The sequence below is a fragment of the Papio anubis genome, chromosome 19 (assembly GCF_008728515.1).
Source record: "Papio anubis isolate 15944 chromosome 19, Panubis1.0, whole genome shotgun sequence".
NCBI classification, from domain to species: Eukaryota; Metazoa; Chordata; class Mammalia; order Primates; family Cercopithecidae; genus Papio; species Papio anubis.
The window spans coordinates 23,934,165-23,951,422 of NC_044994.1; the positions used below are offsets into that span (position 1 = coordinate 23,934,165).

General features: G+C 44.3%; 1 protein-coding gene and 1 pseudogene across 8 annotated transcripts in view; one reads left to right on the plus strand and one right to left on the minus strand.

Moving 5' to 3' along the window:
• The window catches only part of TRAPPC8 (trafficking protein particle complex 8), a 112,220-nt gene extending 95,764 nt beyond the window's left edge, over window positions 1-16,456 (minus strand). For all 8 annotated transcript variants that reach the window (XM_021930013.2, XM_009192570.4, XM_003914279.5 and 5 more), the window contains exons 1-2: window positions 15,811-16,456; window positions 5,474-5,668 (exon numbers count right to left, since the gene is read on the minus strand). Coding sequence is in view for 6 of the 8 variants with exons in the window: in XM_003914279.5 (XP_003914328.2) it covers window positions 5,474-5,668; window positions 15,811-15,967 (352 nt within the window). In the remaining 2 variants the exon portion in view is untranslated. The remainder of the gene's footprint in view (window positions 1-5,473; window positions 5,669-15,810) is intronic.
• Window positions 10,541-10,633, plus strand: LOC116271597 (annotated as a pseudogene).
• Window positions 16,457-17,258: the final 802 nt, after the last annotated feature.

Consider the following 17,258-nt stretch of genomic DNA (forward strand, 5'->3'; position numbering starts at 1 on the left):
CTGAGCAAGATGTTTTGTGTTTTTTTGTGTGTGTGGTGTTTTTTTTTTGGAGACTGAGTTTTGCTCTTGCTGTCAAAGCTAGAGCACAATGGCGCGATCTCGGCTTACTGCAACCTCCACCTCCTGGGTTCCACCACACCCAGCTAATTTTTTTTGTATTTTTTAGTAGAAACAGGGTTTCTCCATTTTAGCCAGGCTGGTCTCGAACTCCTGACCTCAGGTGATCCACCTACCTCGGCCTCCCAAAGTGCTGGGATTACAGGTGTGAGCCACCGCACCCAGCAGCAAGATGTTTTGAAAAAGACAATTACTAACTCCTGAAAACACAAAATACTGTATTAGAAAGCCCAATAACTGGCTAAGCAGTGAAGAAGTCAATGACATTTAGTCATATTATTAGCAGTGAATATTAACCAAAAACTATGAGATGGAGGGAAAAGGATGAGGAGTAATTAAGCCAAATCCTTATCAGTGATAATGAGAAGTCAATAAATAAAATTTATTTAAATCTAAAACTTATTACGCCATAGACAGCCATATAAAAATATTACTTAGAAGCACATAATCAATACCCGAGGAAAAGACTACAGAAATTGGTGGGGCAAGGTACAGATCACTGCTGTTTTTTCCTTTAAGTCTTTTTATCATTATGTCTACGAACACATATCATTTTGATAAATTTATTTTTCTTTTGAGGCAGGGTCTTGCTCTGTCACTCAGGTTGGAGTGCAGTCGCAAAATCACTGTTTTTGCACCCCTGACCTCCCAGGCTCAAGTGATCTTCCCACCTCAGCCTCCTGAGTGGCTGGGACTACAGGTATACACCATCACACCCGGCTAATTTTTTTTTTTTTTTTGAGACGGAGTCTCACTCTGTTGCCCAGGCTGGAGTGCAGTGATGTGATCTCGGCTGACTGCAACCTCTGCCTCCCAGGTTCAAGTGATTCTCCTGCCTCAGCCTTCCAAGTAGCTGGAGCCACAGGTGCCCACTGCTGGCTAATTTTTGTATTTTCAGTAGAGACAGGGTTTCACTGTGTTGGCCCGGCTGGTCTTGATCTCCTGACCCCAAGTGATCCACCCGCCTCAGCCTTCCAAAGTGCTGGGATTATAGGTGTGAGCCACCATGCCTCGCCACCAGCTAATTTTTTAAAAAAAATTTTTGTCCAGATGGGGTCTCAATATGTTGTCCAGGCTGGTCTTGAACTCCTGGCCTCAAGTGATCCTCCCACCTCCGCTTCCCAAAGTGCTGGGATTACAGGCCTGAGCGACTGTGCCTGGCCTTGATAAATTTTTTAAAAGTAACAGGTATATGGGCTTTGGAGGTTAGCAAAATATTTGCAGTATGAAAAAGATACTTTTGGCCAGGCGTGGTGGCTCACACCTGTAATCCCAGCACTTTGGGAGGCTGAGGCAGGCAGATCACCTGAGGTCAGGAGTTCGAGACCAGCTTCAACATGGAGAAACCTCATCTCTACTAAAAATACAAAATTAGCTGGGCGTGGTGGTGCATGCCTGTAATCCCAGCTACTTGGGAGGCTGAGGCAGGAGAAATGCTTGAACCTGGGAGGCGGAGGTTGCTGTGAGCTGAGATCACGCCATTGCACTCTAGCCTGGGCAACAAGAGCGAAACTCTGTCTCAAAAAAAAAAAAAAAAAAAAAGAAAAAGATACTTTTGGTCAGCACCTGAGCTCATTCCTGTCATCTCAGCACTTTGAGAGGTGGGAGGATTGCTTGAGGCCAGGAGTTTGAGACCAGCCTAGGCAACATAGCGAATGAGTGGACCCGGTCACTCATGCCTGTAATCCCAGCACTCTGGGAGGCTGAAGCAGGCAGATCACTTGAGGTCAGGAGTTTTAGACCAACGTGGCCAATATGGCGAAACCCCTTCTCTATTAAAAACACAAAAATTAGGCAGGTGTGGTAGTGCACACCTGTAGTCCCAGAAACTCAGGAGGCTGAGGCAGAAGAATCGTGTGAACCCAGGAGGAAGAGATTGCAGTGAGCCAAGATCATGCCACTACACTCCAGCCGGGGCAATAGAGACTCCGACTCAGAAAATAAAATTAAATTAAATTAAAATTAAATTAAATTAAAAATATAGGCCGGGCGCGGTGGCTCAAGCCTGTAATCCCAGCACTTTGGGAGGCCAAGATGGGCGGATCACGAGGTCAGGAGATCGAGACCATCCTGGCTAACACGGTGAAACCCCGTCTCTACTAAGAAATACAAAAAATAGCCGGGCGAGGTGGCAGCGCCTGTAGTCCCAGCTACTCGGGAGGCTGAGGCCGGAGAATGGCGTGAACCCGGGAGGCGGAGCTTGCAGTGAGCTGAGATCCCGCCACTGCACTCCAGCCTGGGCGACAGCGCGAGACTCCGTCTCAAAAAAAAAATAATAATAAAAATAAAAATAAAAATAAAAATATATAGGCCAGCCACAGTGGCTCACAGCTGTAATTCCAGCACTTTGGGAGGCCAAGGTAGGAGGATCGCTTGAGGCCAGTAGTTCAAGACCAGCCTGCTAATAAACACAGCAAGACCGTGCCTCTACAAAAAAAAAAAAAAAAACAAATTTAATTAGCCGAGCATAGTACAAACCTATAGTCCCAGCTACTCAGGAGGCTGAGATGGGATGACCCCTTGAGCTCAAGAGTTCAAGGTTACAGTGGGCTATGATCATACCACTGCATACCAGCCTTAGACAGGGTGATAGAGTAAGACTCTGTCTCTTAAAAATAAGAAAAAATAAATAAATAAATAAATAAATAAAAGAAATAAATATAAGAGAAAAAGATACTTTTGTTTTTTAAATATGATAGGTAATCCCTCTCTGTGCCCCTTCAGCACTTTTGGCATACCAGATATGCCACAGCTCTATTACAATGCATTGTGATATTAATATATGATAAATTAGACCATACTATAATTACTGGCTAACATGTTTGTCTCCCTACCAGATTATAAACTTTCAAGCATGTCTTGTTCATCTCTGTATCTCAATACAAAGCATACAGCAGAAATCAATAAATATTTGTTGCAAGGCTAACAAAATTGTTAAGATCCTGCAAAACAGAATCACATATAAAGGTCTAGGGTAGGCCTTAAGAAAGAATCCAGCCAGGCCAGGAGTGGTGGCTCATGCCTGTAATCCCAGCACTTCAGGAAGCTTAGGCAAGTGGATCACTTGAGGTCAGGAGTTTGAAACCAGCCTGACCAACATGGTGAAACCCCATCACGTCTAAAAATACAAAAAATTAGCCAGGCGTGGTGGTGGGCACCTGTAATCCCAGCTACTTGGGAGGCTGAGGCAGGAGAATCGCTTGAATCTGGGAGGTGGAGGTTTCAGTGAGCCGAGATCACGCCACCATACTCCAGCCTGGGCGATAGAGTGAGACGCTGTCTCAAAAAAAGAAAAAAAGGATCCAGCCAAACTCCCGTTTTCAGAGATGGAAACAGAGTCTCAGAAACACTAAGTGACTTGTCTGGGCATGGTGGTTCATGCCTGTAATCCCAACACTTTGAGAGGCCAGGGTGAGAGAATCATTTGAACATAGCGAGACCCCGTCTCTACAAAAAAAATTTAAAAGTAGCCAAGCATGGTGGTGTGCAGCTGGAGTCCTAGTTACTTGGGAGGCAGAGGTGAAAAGATTGCGTAAGTCCAGGAGTTCAAGGCTGCAATGAACAATGATTACACCACTATACTCCAGCCTGTGTGAGAGACAGACTTTGTCTCTTTTAAAAAAACATGTTAGCCTGGCATGGTTGGTAGGCTGAGGTGAGAGGATCACCTGAGCCCAGGGAGGTCAAGGCTACAGTGAACTGTGATAGCACCACTGCACTCCAGCCTGGGCAACAGAGTGAGACCCTGTCTCAAAACATACTAAAAATAAAAATAAAAGGAAACACTAAGTGACTTATTCAAGTTACCTAACTAACTAATGACTATGGTAGTATAAAAACTCGGACACTCTGGCATTTGATTCATTGCCCTTCACACTACAACACTGATGAGAGAAAAATAACAGTTCAAATTCTATTCTTTTTTCCAAGAAATACCCAGATTTTTGCTTCATATTGAAAACATATGGTAGGAACTGTCCAACTATATACTATATCCTGAAATTCAGATTTTTTTGACTGGTAAAGATAACCATAATATTCTCAACTTAAAAGTATCAAGTTGACTTATCTTGCTGGAATTAAAACTAAAGGCAAAGAAAGAAGAAAAAAATACAGAACATTTAACAAAATAATTCTACAAATATTTTTAACTATACAAGGGAAAACAACTAACTTGGTGACTTAAAATATGTCCGTTTCAAATTCTGCGCATATGTTTAGGAAAAAGTTTTTTTTTTTTTTAAAAAAGCAGAGTCTCACTCTATTGCCCAGGCTGGAGTGCCATGGCGCTATCTTGGCTCACTGCGACCTCTGCCTCCTGGGTTCAAGTGATTCTCCTGCCTTGGCCTCCTGAGTAGCTGGGATTACAGGCACCTACCACCACATCCAGCTAATTTTTGTATTTTTAGTAGAGACAGGGTTTCACCATGTTGGCCAGGCTGGTCTTGAACTCCCAACCTCAAGTGATCCGCCTGCCTTGGCCTCCCAAAGTGCTGGGATTACAGGCATAAGCCACCACGCCTGACTGCTTAGGAAAATCTTTAAATATGATATTAGGAAGTATTCAAGTATTAGATTATAAATTATCCTGACCTAAAAAGATTATTTTATTAGACTGCTGAAATATGCCAATTTGATGATGTACTTTGAGTATATTCCCTCTAAAATATCTACCCCATGTCAATTAAGACTTTTTAATATTGGAAAACAGTTAAACCAAATACTACTAACTCACTTCACATATTAATATATAATTTCAGGCTGGGAACAGTGGCTCACACCTCTAATCCCAGCACTTGGGAAGCTAAGCAGGAGGATCACTTGAGGTCAGCAGTTCAAGACCGGCCTGGGGAACATAATGAGACCCCCGCCCCAATCTCTATAAACATTTAATTAAAAAAATAAAATACATGTGTGTGTATATATGATTTTACCTACCAATCTTGTTATGAAAACATTTACCATTCAAGTTAAAGACGTACTCACAAAGCATTACATATTTACACATATTTTATAAACATTTCCTCCACTTAACACCAAGCAAGATAAAAATACAATAAACTTAATGCTCTTTATTTAATTATAGTATTACTTATGTCACAGAAGAATTTTTTTAATTTACTGTTAGTTCTTTCATTCAACAAACATTTATTATGCATACGTTCTAGATACTACTTTAGGTTCTGGAATAAAATAAATAGGCAAAGTTCCTAGGACTGTTTTCAACATTGTATTCTCAGCCTCTAGCACTTACTAAGTTCTTAAATATATGTTGATGATCTCCCAAGTCACAGAATCGCTTTTTCTAACAAAAGGAAATTTCACTCAAAAAATAACAATCAACTTTGTTACATACCACTGATGTTAAGGTCATAATCTCCTGCTGTAATCACATTAGCTACTAATCCTTCTGCAGGTTGACTGCCAGAAACAACATCATTCAAAAGCTTCCGGATGGCTCCAGGCTGAGGTGGCTGGGTGACAATGTTGCTTACTGCTATCTTCAAATTTTTAATTACGTGAAGTTGATTATTAGGATCTCTCATATGAACTTTAAAGAAAAAAAGAAAAAAACTTGAAATTAATTCTATACAATGCATAATAACCCAAAATTGGGCTAATGGTTTACAAACAAAAAGGATGTACAAAGCAGAAGCCAGGAATTCCAAGTGGAACATTCTTCTAGAAATATAAATGGTTGACAACATTCCCTCATATACCAAAAGGGCTAGCTAGACAGTTTATTAACCGCAGGATTCCTTCCCCTCTCACCACTGCTCAGCTTTCCTACTGTAGGTCCTTTCCTTTCCTACTATGTTTGGAGTCGCCAGAAACCAATCACTTTCCAGACCACTTCTCTAATTCTCACCTCATACTAAAGCTGGTCCAAGGCAGCATAAGACCTGTGGTATTAACACTAAAAGCAGTAAAAGGAAAAAGAAAGGGGAGTTAAATGTTGCACTTAGGTTTCCTTCTGCTTTCCCTAGTCAGCCTGCATTCTTAGCCTCTTTTTCACTCTCATAAAAATCAATGGCCACTCCAGTGCACGATGCTGTGGTGGAGGCTGTGCATGTGCAGGGGCAAGAGATATGTAGAAACTCTCTGTACTTTCAGCTCAAATTTGTCATTCATCTAAAACTGTTAAAAAATAGAGTCTACTTAAAAAAAACTCTGGCCAGTTGCGGTGGCTCATGCCTATAATCACCAGCACTTTGGGAGGCCAAGACAGATAGCTTGAAGTCAGGAGATGGAGACTGGCCTAGCCAACATGACAAAACCCTGTCTCTACTAAAAATACAAAAAATTAGCTGGGTATGGTGGTGGTAGCCTGTAATCCCAGCTACTCAGGAGGCTGAGGCAGGAGAATTGCTTGAACCCGGGAGGCGGAGGTTGCAGTGAGCAGAGACTGCACCACTGCACCGTAGCTTGGGTGACAGAGACTCGGTCTCAAAAACAAAAAACTGTCCAGATCCCTTTTACCACCCTAATACTTCCTGCCTCCACCGTGCTATAGTCCTTGCTTCAGCCTATACAATTTATAACCAGTAAGTAGTTCAGAGCTTCAGGACAGGGAACAGGTTCTGAGGCACAGCAAGACAGTGTCGTCCACAGAACCAGAACAAAATGTAAGCATATTTTTTCACATAATCAGACAAAATGTTCCACAGTAGCATTAAAAGCAGTCCATTACAGGGCTGGGCACAGTGGCTCACACCTGTAATCCCAGCACTTTGGGAGGTCAAGGTGGGTGGATCACCTGAGGTCAGGAGTTCAAGACCAGCCCAGCCAACACAGTGAAACCTCGTCTCTACAAAAATACAAAAATTAGCCAGGCATGGTGGCGGGTGCCTGTAATCGCAGCTACTGGGGAGGCTGAGGCAGGAGAATCACTTGAATGAGGAGGTTGCAGTGAGCCAAGATTGCACCACTGCATTCCAGCCTGGGCGACAGAGTGAGACAACGTCTCAAAAAAAAAAAAAAGTAATCCATTATAACAATTGAGCACCCAGCTTTTGGAGTTGGACCTTAATTTAAATCCCAACCCACTACTTATCAACTGGGTTACCCTGAACAACTTAACTCTTCTGTGCTTCAAATCCCTCACCTGCACATGTGATTACTATCTACTTTACAGGATCATTTTAGGGATTTGGGTGAGCTATTAGATAGTAATTGTAAAGCACTAAGCACCACACTCAACAATATGTAATGGAGGCAGTATAGCAGCAGCAGCAGCAGATACATCACCCATTCAACTGCATCACGGGTCATCATATACAAATAAGAGGCAAATAAGAGGCAACTTTGGGTAAGTGGTCTGGGTACCTACAAATAAAGAATGACACTTTCTTCTCAATGGAAAATGCCTTATACCAAAATCGAGGCCTGCCTGTATTTTAAATAAAGTTATATCCACACAGACTTTTCTAAATTTCCTATGTGTTCTATTGATTTCTAACATTTTTTACTTAAAAAAAAAAAGACTCAAAAACATTTTTAAAATACTGTATGTGGTACAAATGTGTATTTATATTGTAAATATAAATATATATACAAAAAAAAATACAAGCAGCCAGGCATGGTGGCTCACTGTTGTAATCCCAGCACTTTGGGAGGCTGAGGCAGGCAGATCACTTGAGGTCAAGAGTCCGAGACCAGCCTGGCCAACATGGTGAAACCCTGTCTCTACTAAAAGTACAAAATTAGCCGGGCATAGTGGTGGGCGCCTGTAATCCCAGCTACTCTGGAGGCTGAGGCAGGAGAATCGCTTGAACCCGGGAGGCGGGGGTTGCAGGGAGCAGAGACCAGGCCATTGCACTCCAGCCTGGGCAAAAAGAGCAAAACTCTGTCTCAAAAAAAATAAATAAATAAATAAACAAACAAACAAACAAGCCAGCCAGCCAGGTGTGATGGCACATGTCTGTAGTCCCAGCTACTCAGGAGGCTGAGGCAGAAGAATCACTTGAACTCGGGAGGCAGAGGTTGCAGAGAGCTGAGATCACATCACTGCACTCCAGCCTGGGCAACAGAGCGAGGCTCCGTCTCATAAATAAATAAATAAATAAATAAATAAATAAAATGTATTTTGAAAATAATGACACCTTTTATGCTTTTACCCAGCATATAAAACTTTATAAAGACAACAGGCTAGGCCGGGCGCAATGGCTCACGCCTGTAATCCCAACACTTTCGGAGGCCTTGGCGGGCAGATCACCTGAGGTCGGGAGTTCGAGACCAGCCTGATGAACACAGACAAACCCCGTCTCTACCAAAAATACAAAATTAGCCAGGCGTGGTGGTGCATGCCTGTAATCCCAGCTACTCGGGAGGCTGAGGCAGAATTGCTTGAACCTGGGAAGCGGAGGTTGTGGTGAGCTGAGATCACACCACTGCACTCCAGCCTGGGCAATAAGAGTGAAACTCCATCTCAGAAAAAAAAAAAAAAGCACGCTTTATAAATAAGCCTGTGATTATAGGCTTGAGCCACTGCACCACTGTACCCAGTGAGTGGGTCAAGCTTGTACTCTCAGCACTTTAGAAGGCTAAAGCAGGAGGATCACTTGCACGCAGGAATTCAAGACGAGCCTGAACAACAGAGGGAGAGAGACCCCATTTCTTTTTTTTTTTTGAGACAGAGTGTTGCTCTGTCACCCAGGCTGGAGTGCAATGGCGTGATTTCAACTCACTGCAATCTCTGCCTCCTAGGTTCAGGCAATTCTCCTGCCTCAGACTCCCAAAAAGCCAAGATTACAGATGTCCACCACCACACCCAGCTAATTTTTTAAGTAGAGACAAGGTTTCGCCATGTTGGCCAGGCTGGTCTTGAACTCCTGATGTCATGATCCACCCACCCCGGCCTCCCAAAGTGCTGGGATTACATGCGTGAGCCACCACGCCCAGCCTGACATCCCATCTCTATACATTTTTTTAAATTAGCTGGGTGTGGTAGTACACACCTTACTCAGGAGGCTAAGGTAGGAGGATCCTGTATACTTTATACACATAAAACTTTACCATATTTAAAAACCCTCTGGCTGGGTGTAGTGTCTCAAGCCTGTAATCTCGACACTTTGGAAGGCCAAGGCTGGCAGATCACTTGAGTCCAGGAGTTCAAGAACAGCCTGGGCAACATGGCAAAACCCCAACTCTACAAAAACAAAATTTTTTTTAATTAGCCAAGTGTGTGGTGCAAGCCTGGTAATCCCAGCTACGCAGGAGGCCAATGTGGAATGATCGCTTGAGCCCAGGAGGTTGAGGCTGCAGTGAGCCACGATCATGCCCCCTGCATCCAGCCTAGGTGACAAAGCAAGACCCTGTCTCAAAAAATTAATAAATAAAACAAAACAATGGCCGGGCGCGGTGGCTCACGCCTGTAATCCCAGCACTTTGGGAGGCCGAGGTGGGTGAATCACGAGGTCAGGAGATCAAGACCATCCTAGCTAGCATAGTGAAACCCTGTCTCTATAAAAATACAAAAAATTAGCCGGGCGAGGTGGCAAGCACCTGTAGTCCCAGCTACTCGGGAGGCTGAGGCAGGAGAATGGTGGGAACCCGGGAGGCGGAGCTTGCAGTGAGCCGAGATCGCACCACTGCACTCCAGCTTGGGCGACAGAGCAAGACTCCATCTCAAAAAAAAAAAAAAACAAAAAACAACAAACAACAAAACAAAAACAAATTTTGAAAAATTGACTTGAATTTTATTCAAAGTTTGGTACTTCCACACCATGGAGATTAATTACTTCATTATATCAACATGGTAGTTAAGATTGATGAAATATTTCCAACTAAAAGAAATTTAAGGGGCCACACGCAATGGCTCATACCTGTAATCCAGCACTTTGGGAGGCCGAAGGCAGGTGGATCACTTGAGGTCAGGAGTTCAAGACTAGTCTGGCCAACATGGCAAAACCCTGACTCAACTAACAACACAAAAATTAGCCGAGAGTGGTGGCCCGTGCCTGTAATCCCAGCTACTTAGGAGGCTGAGGCAGGAGAACTGCTTGAACATGGGAGGCAGAGGTTGCAGTGAGGCAAGATTATGCCATAGCACTGCAGCCTAGGCGACAGAGCAAGACTCCGTCTTAAAAAAAAAAGGAAAGGAAAGAAATTTAAGGCCAGTCGCAGTGTCTTGTGCCTGTAATCAAAGCACTTTGGGAGCTCAAAATGGGTAAATGGCTTGAGTCCAGGAGTTTGAGACCAGCTGGGCAACATGGCAAAACCTCATTTCTACAAAAACTACAAAAATTAGCCAGGTGTGGTTGGTGGTACACACCTGTAACCCCAGCTACTGGGGAGGCTGATGTGGGAGGATGTTTTGAGCCCAGAAGGTTGAGGCTGTAGTGAGCCAAAGAGTTTGAGACCAGCCTGGGCAACAGAGTGAGACTCTGTCTCAAAAAAAATTTTAAATTAAAAATTTAAAAAACTGCTCACTTGAGCAGCACATATACTAAAATTGGAATGATACAGTGAAGATTAGCATAGCTCCTGCACAAGGATCACACAACGTTTTTCTTTTCAAGAATTCAAAAAGAAAAGAAAAAGAAAGAAATTTAAGAAAACTGGAGATATTAAATAGCCTTCAAAAGTTATATCCTAGTCTACTTTTTTGCTGTTTTTTTGAGACACAGTCTCGCTCTGTCGCCCAGGCTGGAGTGCAGGGGCAAAATCTTGGCTCACTGCAACCTTTGCCTCTAGAGTTCAAGTGATTCTCCTGCCTCAGCCTCCCGAGCAGCTGGGACTACAAGCGCCCACCACACCAGGCTAATTTTTGTATTTTCAGTAGAGATGGGGTTTCGCCACGTTGGCCATGCTGGTCTTGCTGGTCTCAAACTCCTGACCTCAGGTGATCATCCACCTCAGCCTCCCAAAGTGCTGAGATTACAGGCCTAAGACACTGCACCTGGCCTACTTTTAATCCCTTTAATAACCTTAATTTCAAAATAAAATGATGTATAACCCACATACTTCCAAGTTAGTGTTTAAGTGACATTTTCTTAAAACTTATAGAACATCTAAATGATATATTGCAACATTGTTTGGAACTATCAAAGAACTATCACTAAGCAAAAACAATAAAGCTTAATTTTAATTTTTTGTTGTTTTTTGCTTGATTAATACCACGACTCTTTGAAACATGGTCAGTGGAAATTCTTCGAGTATTAGGATCTCAAAGTTTGTGTCAAATAATGACTACGTTAAGTCTCAAACATACATCAAGCATAACAATCACAGAAAATACATATAATAAATTTAATTATATATTTTAATTTAATTTTAACATAATTTAATACTCTTCAAGTTTTAAAATGTCTCTAAGGAACCCAAAATGGCTCTCCATTGTGTAATACATCAAAAGTCTAAACTGTATTTTGAAGGCACTACACATAAATAGTACTTAAATCTCTTTTATCAACCCTCTCAAATCTCTTCTATCAACCCTCTCTTCGGTATAGCTTTAAACCATGTGTTTTCTACTAAAATCTAAAAACAAGTCTCCTGACAATACTTGGCACTGTACTTGATATCTCAGTAGTCAAGGCAAAGTTTTACCCTAAGTAAAGGCATACCAACAGGCCAGAAATTGAGTCTTCTTAACGTTTTTTTCTCCCTCTAAGGAAACGTTAGCTTGTTTTAGTCAGTTGTATTCTTAAATTACATTGCCTGAAATGATATTTTCATGCCTCACTTCCTAAAGAAAAGCTGTTGCCTGGCTTGGTGGCTCATGCCTGTAATCCCAGCACTTTGGGAGGCCGAGGCGGGCAAATCACGAGGTCAAGAGATAGAGACAATCCTGGCCAAAATGGTGAAACCCCATGTCTACCAAAAATCCAAAAATTAGCTGAGCATGATGGTGCGAGCCTGTAGTCCCAGCTACTAGGGAGGCTGAGGCAGGAGAATCACTTGAAACCGGGAAGCGGAGGCTGCAGTGAGCCAAGATCTCCCCGCTGCACTCCAGCCCAGTGACAGAACAAGACTCCGTCGCAAAAAAAAAAAAAAAAAAAAGACTGTCTTTGAAAAATCCCCACACTTGAGACAAAAAGCAGCCTGTTCTGGATGGCAAAGAATTCTAAAATGTATTTACCAGCAAAAAACTAAAACCAAGAAAAATTAAGTCCTTTTTGCCAAATTTCTAATGCTACCACTATAGTCCATGATCATCTTGAAACGTAAAACTTGCATCTACTTATATCTATCCTTATAAACCACACAACTCACTTATCTCCAAAACTCTCAACTCATTAGTGTCCAAATGTTTCAGACCCTCAAGAATCTACTCAGCTTACCATCAGATACAAAATCTCAAATCCCTTTCCTAGAATTCAAGCGCCTCCCTTTATCTAAGCACCCTCTCTTACTACTGTGTACCCCAGTAAGGAGAGTTTCCTCCCTGTTCCCCAACCATTCAGTCATAATTTAGACCTTTTGCCCGTACTATTCTAACTTCATACCACTCCTTCATAGGGAATGACTGCCCTCTTGCTTTCTACCAACTGTCTACCTATCCACTAACGTCCAACTCATTATACTCCTTCACTAGGCCGGGCGCAGTGGTTTGAGACGAGCCTGGGCAACAAGGAGAAACCCCATCTCTACAAAAAATTTAAAAATTAGCCAGGCAGCACATGCCTGTAATCCCAGCTACTCAGGAGGCTGAGGCAGGAGAATCTCTTGAACCCGGGAGGCAGAGGTTGCAGTGAGCCGAGATTGTGCCATTGCCCTCCAGCCTGGGCAGCAGGAGCGAAACTCTGTCTCAAAAAAAAAAAAAATTAGCCAGGCATGATGGCATGATGTGCCTGTAGTCCTAGCTACTTGGGAGATTGAGACAAGAGGATAGCTAGAACCTGGGAGGTTGAGACGCAGTGAGTGAGTGAGCTGCGGTGGTACAATTGCACTCCAGCCCTCCCAGCCTGGGTAATAGAGCACGACCTTGTCTCAAAACAAAAAACAAACAAAAAAAAAACTCCTTCCCTAATCTTGCCCAGTTTCCTGAAGGAAATCAGAAGTGTACTGACAATGAGACTGTCCAATACAGTAGGTACCAGCTGCATATGGCTACTGAGTACCTGAAATGTGTCTAGTACAAATTGAGATGTTAAGCATAAAAGGCACACCAAATTTCAAAGACCAAGCAATAAGAAAGAATGTAAAATATCTCATGAATATTTTTCACATTGATTACACATTGAAATAGTAACATTTTGGAAATACTGAGTTTAATTTCCTTCGGGCACGATGGCTCACGCCTGTAATCACAGCACTTTGGGAGGCCGAGGTGGGCGGATCACGAGGTCAGGAGTTCGAGACCATCCTGGCCAACATGGTGAAACCCCATCTCTACTGAAAATACAAAAATAAGCCATGGGCGCCTGTAATCCCAGCTACTCGGGAGGCTGAGGCAGGAAAATTGCTTAAACCCGGGAGGCAGAGGTTGTAGTGAGTCAAGATTGTGCCATTGCACTCCAGCCTGGGCGACACGGCAAGACTCCATCTCCAAAAAAAAAAGAACAAAAAAACTAATTTCACTTGTTTCTTTTTACTTTTTTAATGTAGCTACTAAAATTTTTTTGTTTTTGTTTTTGAGATGGGGTCTCACTCTGTGCTAGGCTGGAGTGCAGTGGCGCCATCTCAGCTCACCGCAACCTCCAAGTCCCAGGTTCAAGTGATTCTCCTGCCTCAGCCTCTCTGAGTAGCTGGGACTACAGGCGCCCACCACCATGCCCAGCTAATTTTTCTATTTTTAGTAGAGACGGGGTTTCACCATGTTAACCAGGATGGTCTCGATCTCTTGACCTCGGGATGCACCTGCCTCGACCTCTCAGAGTGCTGGGATTACAGGCTTGAGCCACCGCGCCCGGCCAAAAATTTTTAATTATACTTGTGACTCACATTATATTTCAATTAGGCAGCACTGCTCTGTGGTGTAAATACGTAATTCTAAACATTGTCAGGAGATAAGATGATTAAGAACACAATGTCTTGAGTCACACTGCCTGCCTGTTTCAAATCTTTCCCTGATGCAAAACCGTGAACAAATTAACACTTCCATGCTTGAAGGTCCTCAAATTTAAAATTGCAATAACACAGGATTCAATGAGGACTAAAAAAGTTACACGAAGCAAGTATCAAGTATTAGCATTATTATTACTTATTAACAAAGTAAGAAAGAGTATATACATAAAAGTCAAACTAGCTCAAATGTTTGTTTTTTTTTTTAGGAATTCAAGGCCAGGCGCGGTGCCTCACGCCTGTAATCCCAGCACTTTGGGAGGCTGAGGCGGGGAGATCACCTGAGGTCTGGAGTTTGAGACCAACCTGGCCAACATGGAGAAACCCCGTTCTCTACCAAAAATACAAAAATTATCCGGGCGTGGTGTCGCATTCCTGTAATCTCAGCTACTCGGAAAGCTGAGGCAGGAGAATCGCTTGAACCTGGGAGGCGGAGGTGGTGGTGAGCCGAGATCGCGCCATTGCACTCCAGCCTGGGCAACAAGAGCGAAACTCCGTCTCAAATAAATAAATAAATAAATAAGCAAATAATAAAAAAAATGAAAAACGTAGGGCATTTTGTTGTTCTTGTTAAGTCCAACATTGAAGGAACTGAGACTGATGGCTAAAATACAGGCTAAAGAAAATCCAAAAGTTTCCAAACTTTGTTTTTTTGAACGGCTCCCTCTCTCTGCTAAAAACAAAAGCTAATCTGTAATGGAACTATTCTCCCACAAAATACAGTAGCTCAAAAATACATGAATTTATGGTACAGCACTAATTTTTTTTGTGGATAAGTCATATTAAGCTAATAAACATCACAGTCGTTTGCCTGACACAGACTTACTATGAAACCCTTCAGTTCTCACCGACCTTAATAAAAATAACTTTACTTGGACTTTGTTGTTTGCAAGATACTGGCTAAAACATGTTTGAAGCTTTACTACATTATTTTCTCCTAATAAAAAAATCCAAATCTGGAGAAAACGGGTAGCTCCTTAACAATACATTCCTTAACAAGAGAAGACACTTCCATCCCTATAAGTATAGGTAACTCCAAATATCTAGGTCAAATGAACCACAACTTGGGCTTGCTTCCTTTTCCTTCGGGCAAAAAGCTGTTTCAAGTTTTATTCGTCATATAATACTTTTAATTTTCTTGAGAGGTAAGCTAAATACCGTAGAGCTAAGAATATCTTAGTAAAACAGCTAAACGGTAGTTCAGACAGAGATGACCCTCAACGCTACAAGAACGTAACAACATCCAGAACTACTTTGAAAGTCCAGTTTAACATCCAAGGGAGGATGACAGGTCTTCCTTACTCAGACCCTGTCGGTCTAAGAGGCAGCATTTTCCTACCTTAGCTGCTTTGCAACTGCCTAATTCCTTCGCTATGGCCGTGGAGAACAGTATCAATGCCGTTCTCCTAGACTCACGTTTATCTTTGAACCAATTACTTAACGACCTAGGTTGTCCGAGGAAGAAAGAAAGTGCCCAGAAATACTGGAGCTTAGGACTGCGTTGTCTTGACAACCTCATGGTCCCTCCTCCGGCCGCCCCCGAAGCACCGCGGGGCCACAGTCCCAGACGCCACGATACCGGCTCCGGTACGTAAACACTGCCCTTCTCTCCCCTGCACGCCCGCAACTTCCTTCTCCCATCACGGCTTTGCGAGAGCCCACTGGAAAAGGGAGGATACCACATACCCTCGGAAGTGAGGCGGGAGAAGGGCTTAAGCAGCTCCGCGAAGCTGAGGTGATTGAGACGAGTGAGCCGCTCGGCTTCGTCGCTGCACAGCGCAGCGACACAGGGGACGAAGGAGTCCGGGATTAGCTCCTGCACTGATTGTACACACTGGGCCATCGCCGCGGCAGAGGCAGCGGCGGCGCCGGCCCTCCGGCCCACCCTGAGAGGTGATCCTGCGGCTGCAGCAGCTACCGCCGCCGCCCGCCGGCCTGGCCCGGCCGGGCGGGGCCCCGAACGCACTGGAGCCTAGAGACAAGTAGAAGGAACAGGCGCCGCCGCTTCGGTTTCTGGGGCACAATCCACTGAACCCCCCCTTCCCGTCACCGCCGATCCTCAGCGCTCGTCTCCGCGTGCTCGCATTCCACCCCGATAGGTGGAGACGCCGAGAGTCACCACTTAGTCCTTCGGACGGCAAAACCTTGGTCACTGCCCGGCCGGAACCGCCATGTTGAGGCCGAACGCTGACCAACCGGCAGTACTACTCCCAGCTGCCCCCGCGCGCATCCCTCACGTGACTGTTAAAGGAGACAGCAGGGGCAAGGGAAGAGAGCTGAGAAGAGGGAAGTGCAGAGCGACGGAGGCCGGTTGGGAGGCTGGAGCCGGAAGTGCTGTGACGGAAGCTCCCCCACCCACTGGGCGGGGCGGGGCTACAAGTGCGGTGGGCGGGGCCGGGGGCAGCGGGAGGTGGGCAACTTTAGGCCAGGTTCTCTAGCTCGCCCTTGGCAGAGCGGAGCTGAGAGCGACCTGCTAGCGGCCCACGGAACCTCGGGACGGGTGCTGTCGCAGTGATGGAGGCGCACGCTCGTTTTCCACGCAGGCCTGGCCTTTTTGACGTCCCTAAGGCTCTCTCGCTGGCTGTTGTGGGCAACCGATGCGGTTGGTCGCGCTGCTTCCTACGCTCGCCGGCGGAGCAGTGAGTTGCACCTGCTCTGGGAGAGGGTGTGGATCTCTCGGAAGTGCTTGGGGTTTCGCTGAAGCGGACCTGAACAGACCGTGTATCCTTTAAATACAGCCATGCTTTCAGAAACGGACTGTCACTTTATGTGGACTTAACCATTGAACAGAATGTGTGCTGTTGTGAGTGCTGCAATTCACTAGCGTGTAATTGCGCTACTGCATTTTTGTTGGTCGCAGGGAAAGGGTGTGCCTGCAGATGTCTGCGTGGTTCGTCCTCAGCCTCTTGCTTTTTGCAGTCTGCTAGGATATTTACTTACTGGTGGTGGAGGTAGGGGAAGCCAGTATTTTTATGTACTGTATACTGTCCTGAACCAGCTTTCATTCCTAACTTTTCAAACATTGTTTTAAAGGGGGGAGGGGGCGGAGAGGTCAATGGTGTGTGCCTTGTAAGTAAAAGTGAATGAAAAGAATTTTACTAATGTGTCACTCAATTGTTTTGAGTTCCTTCTGT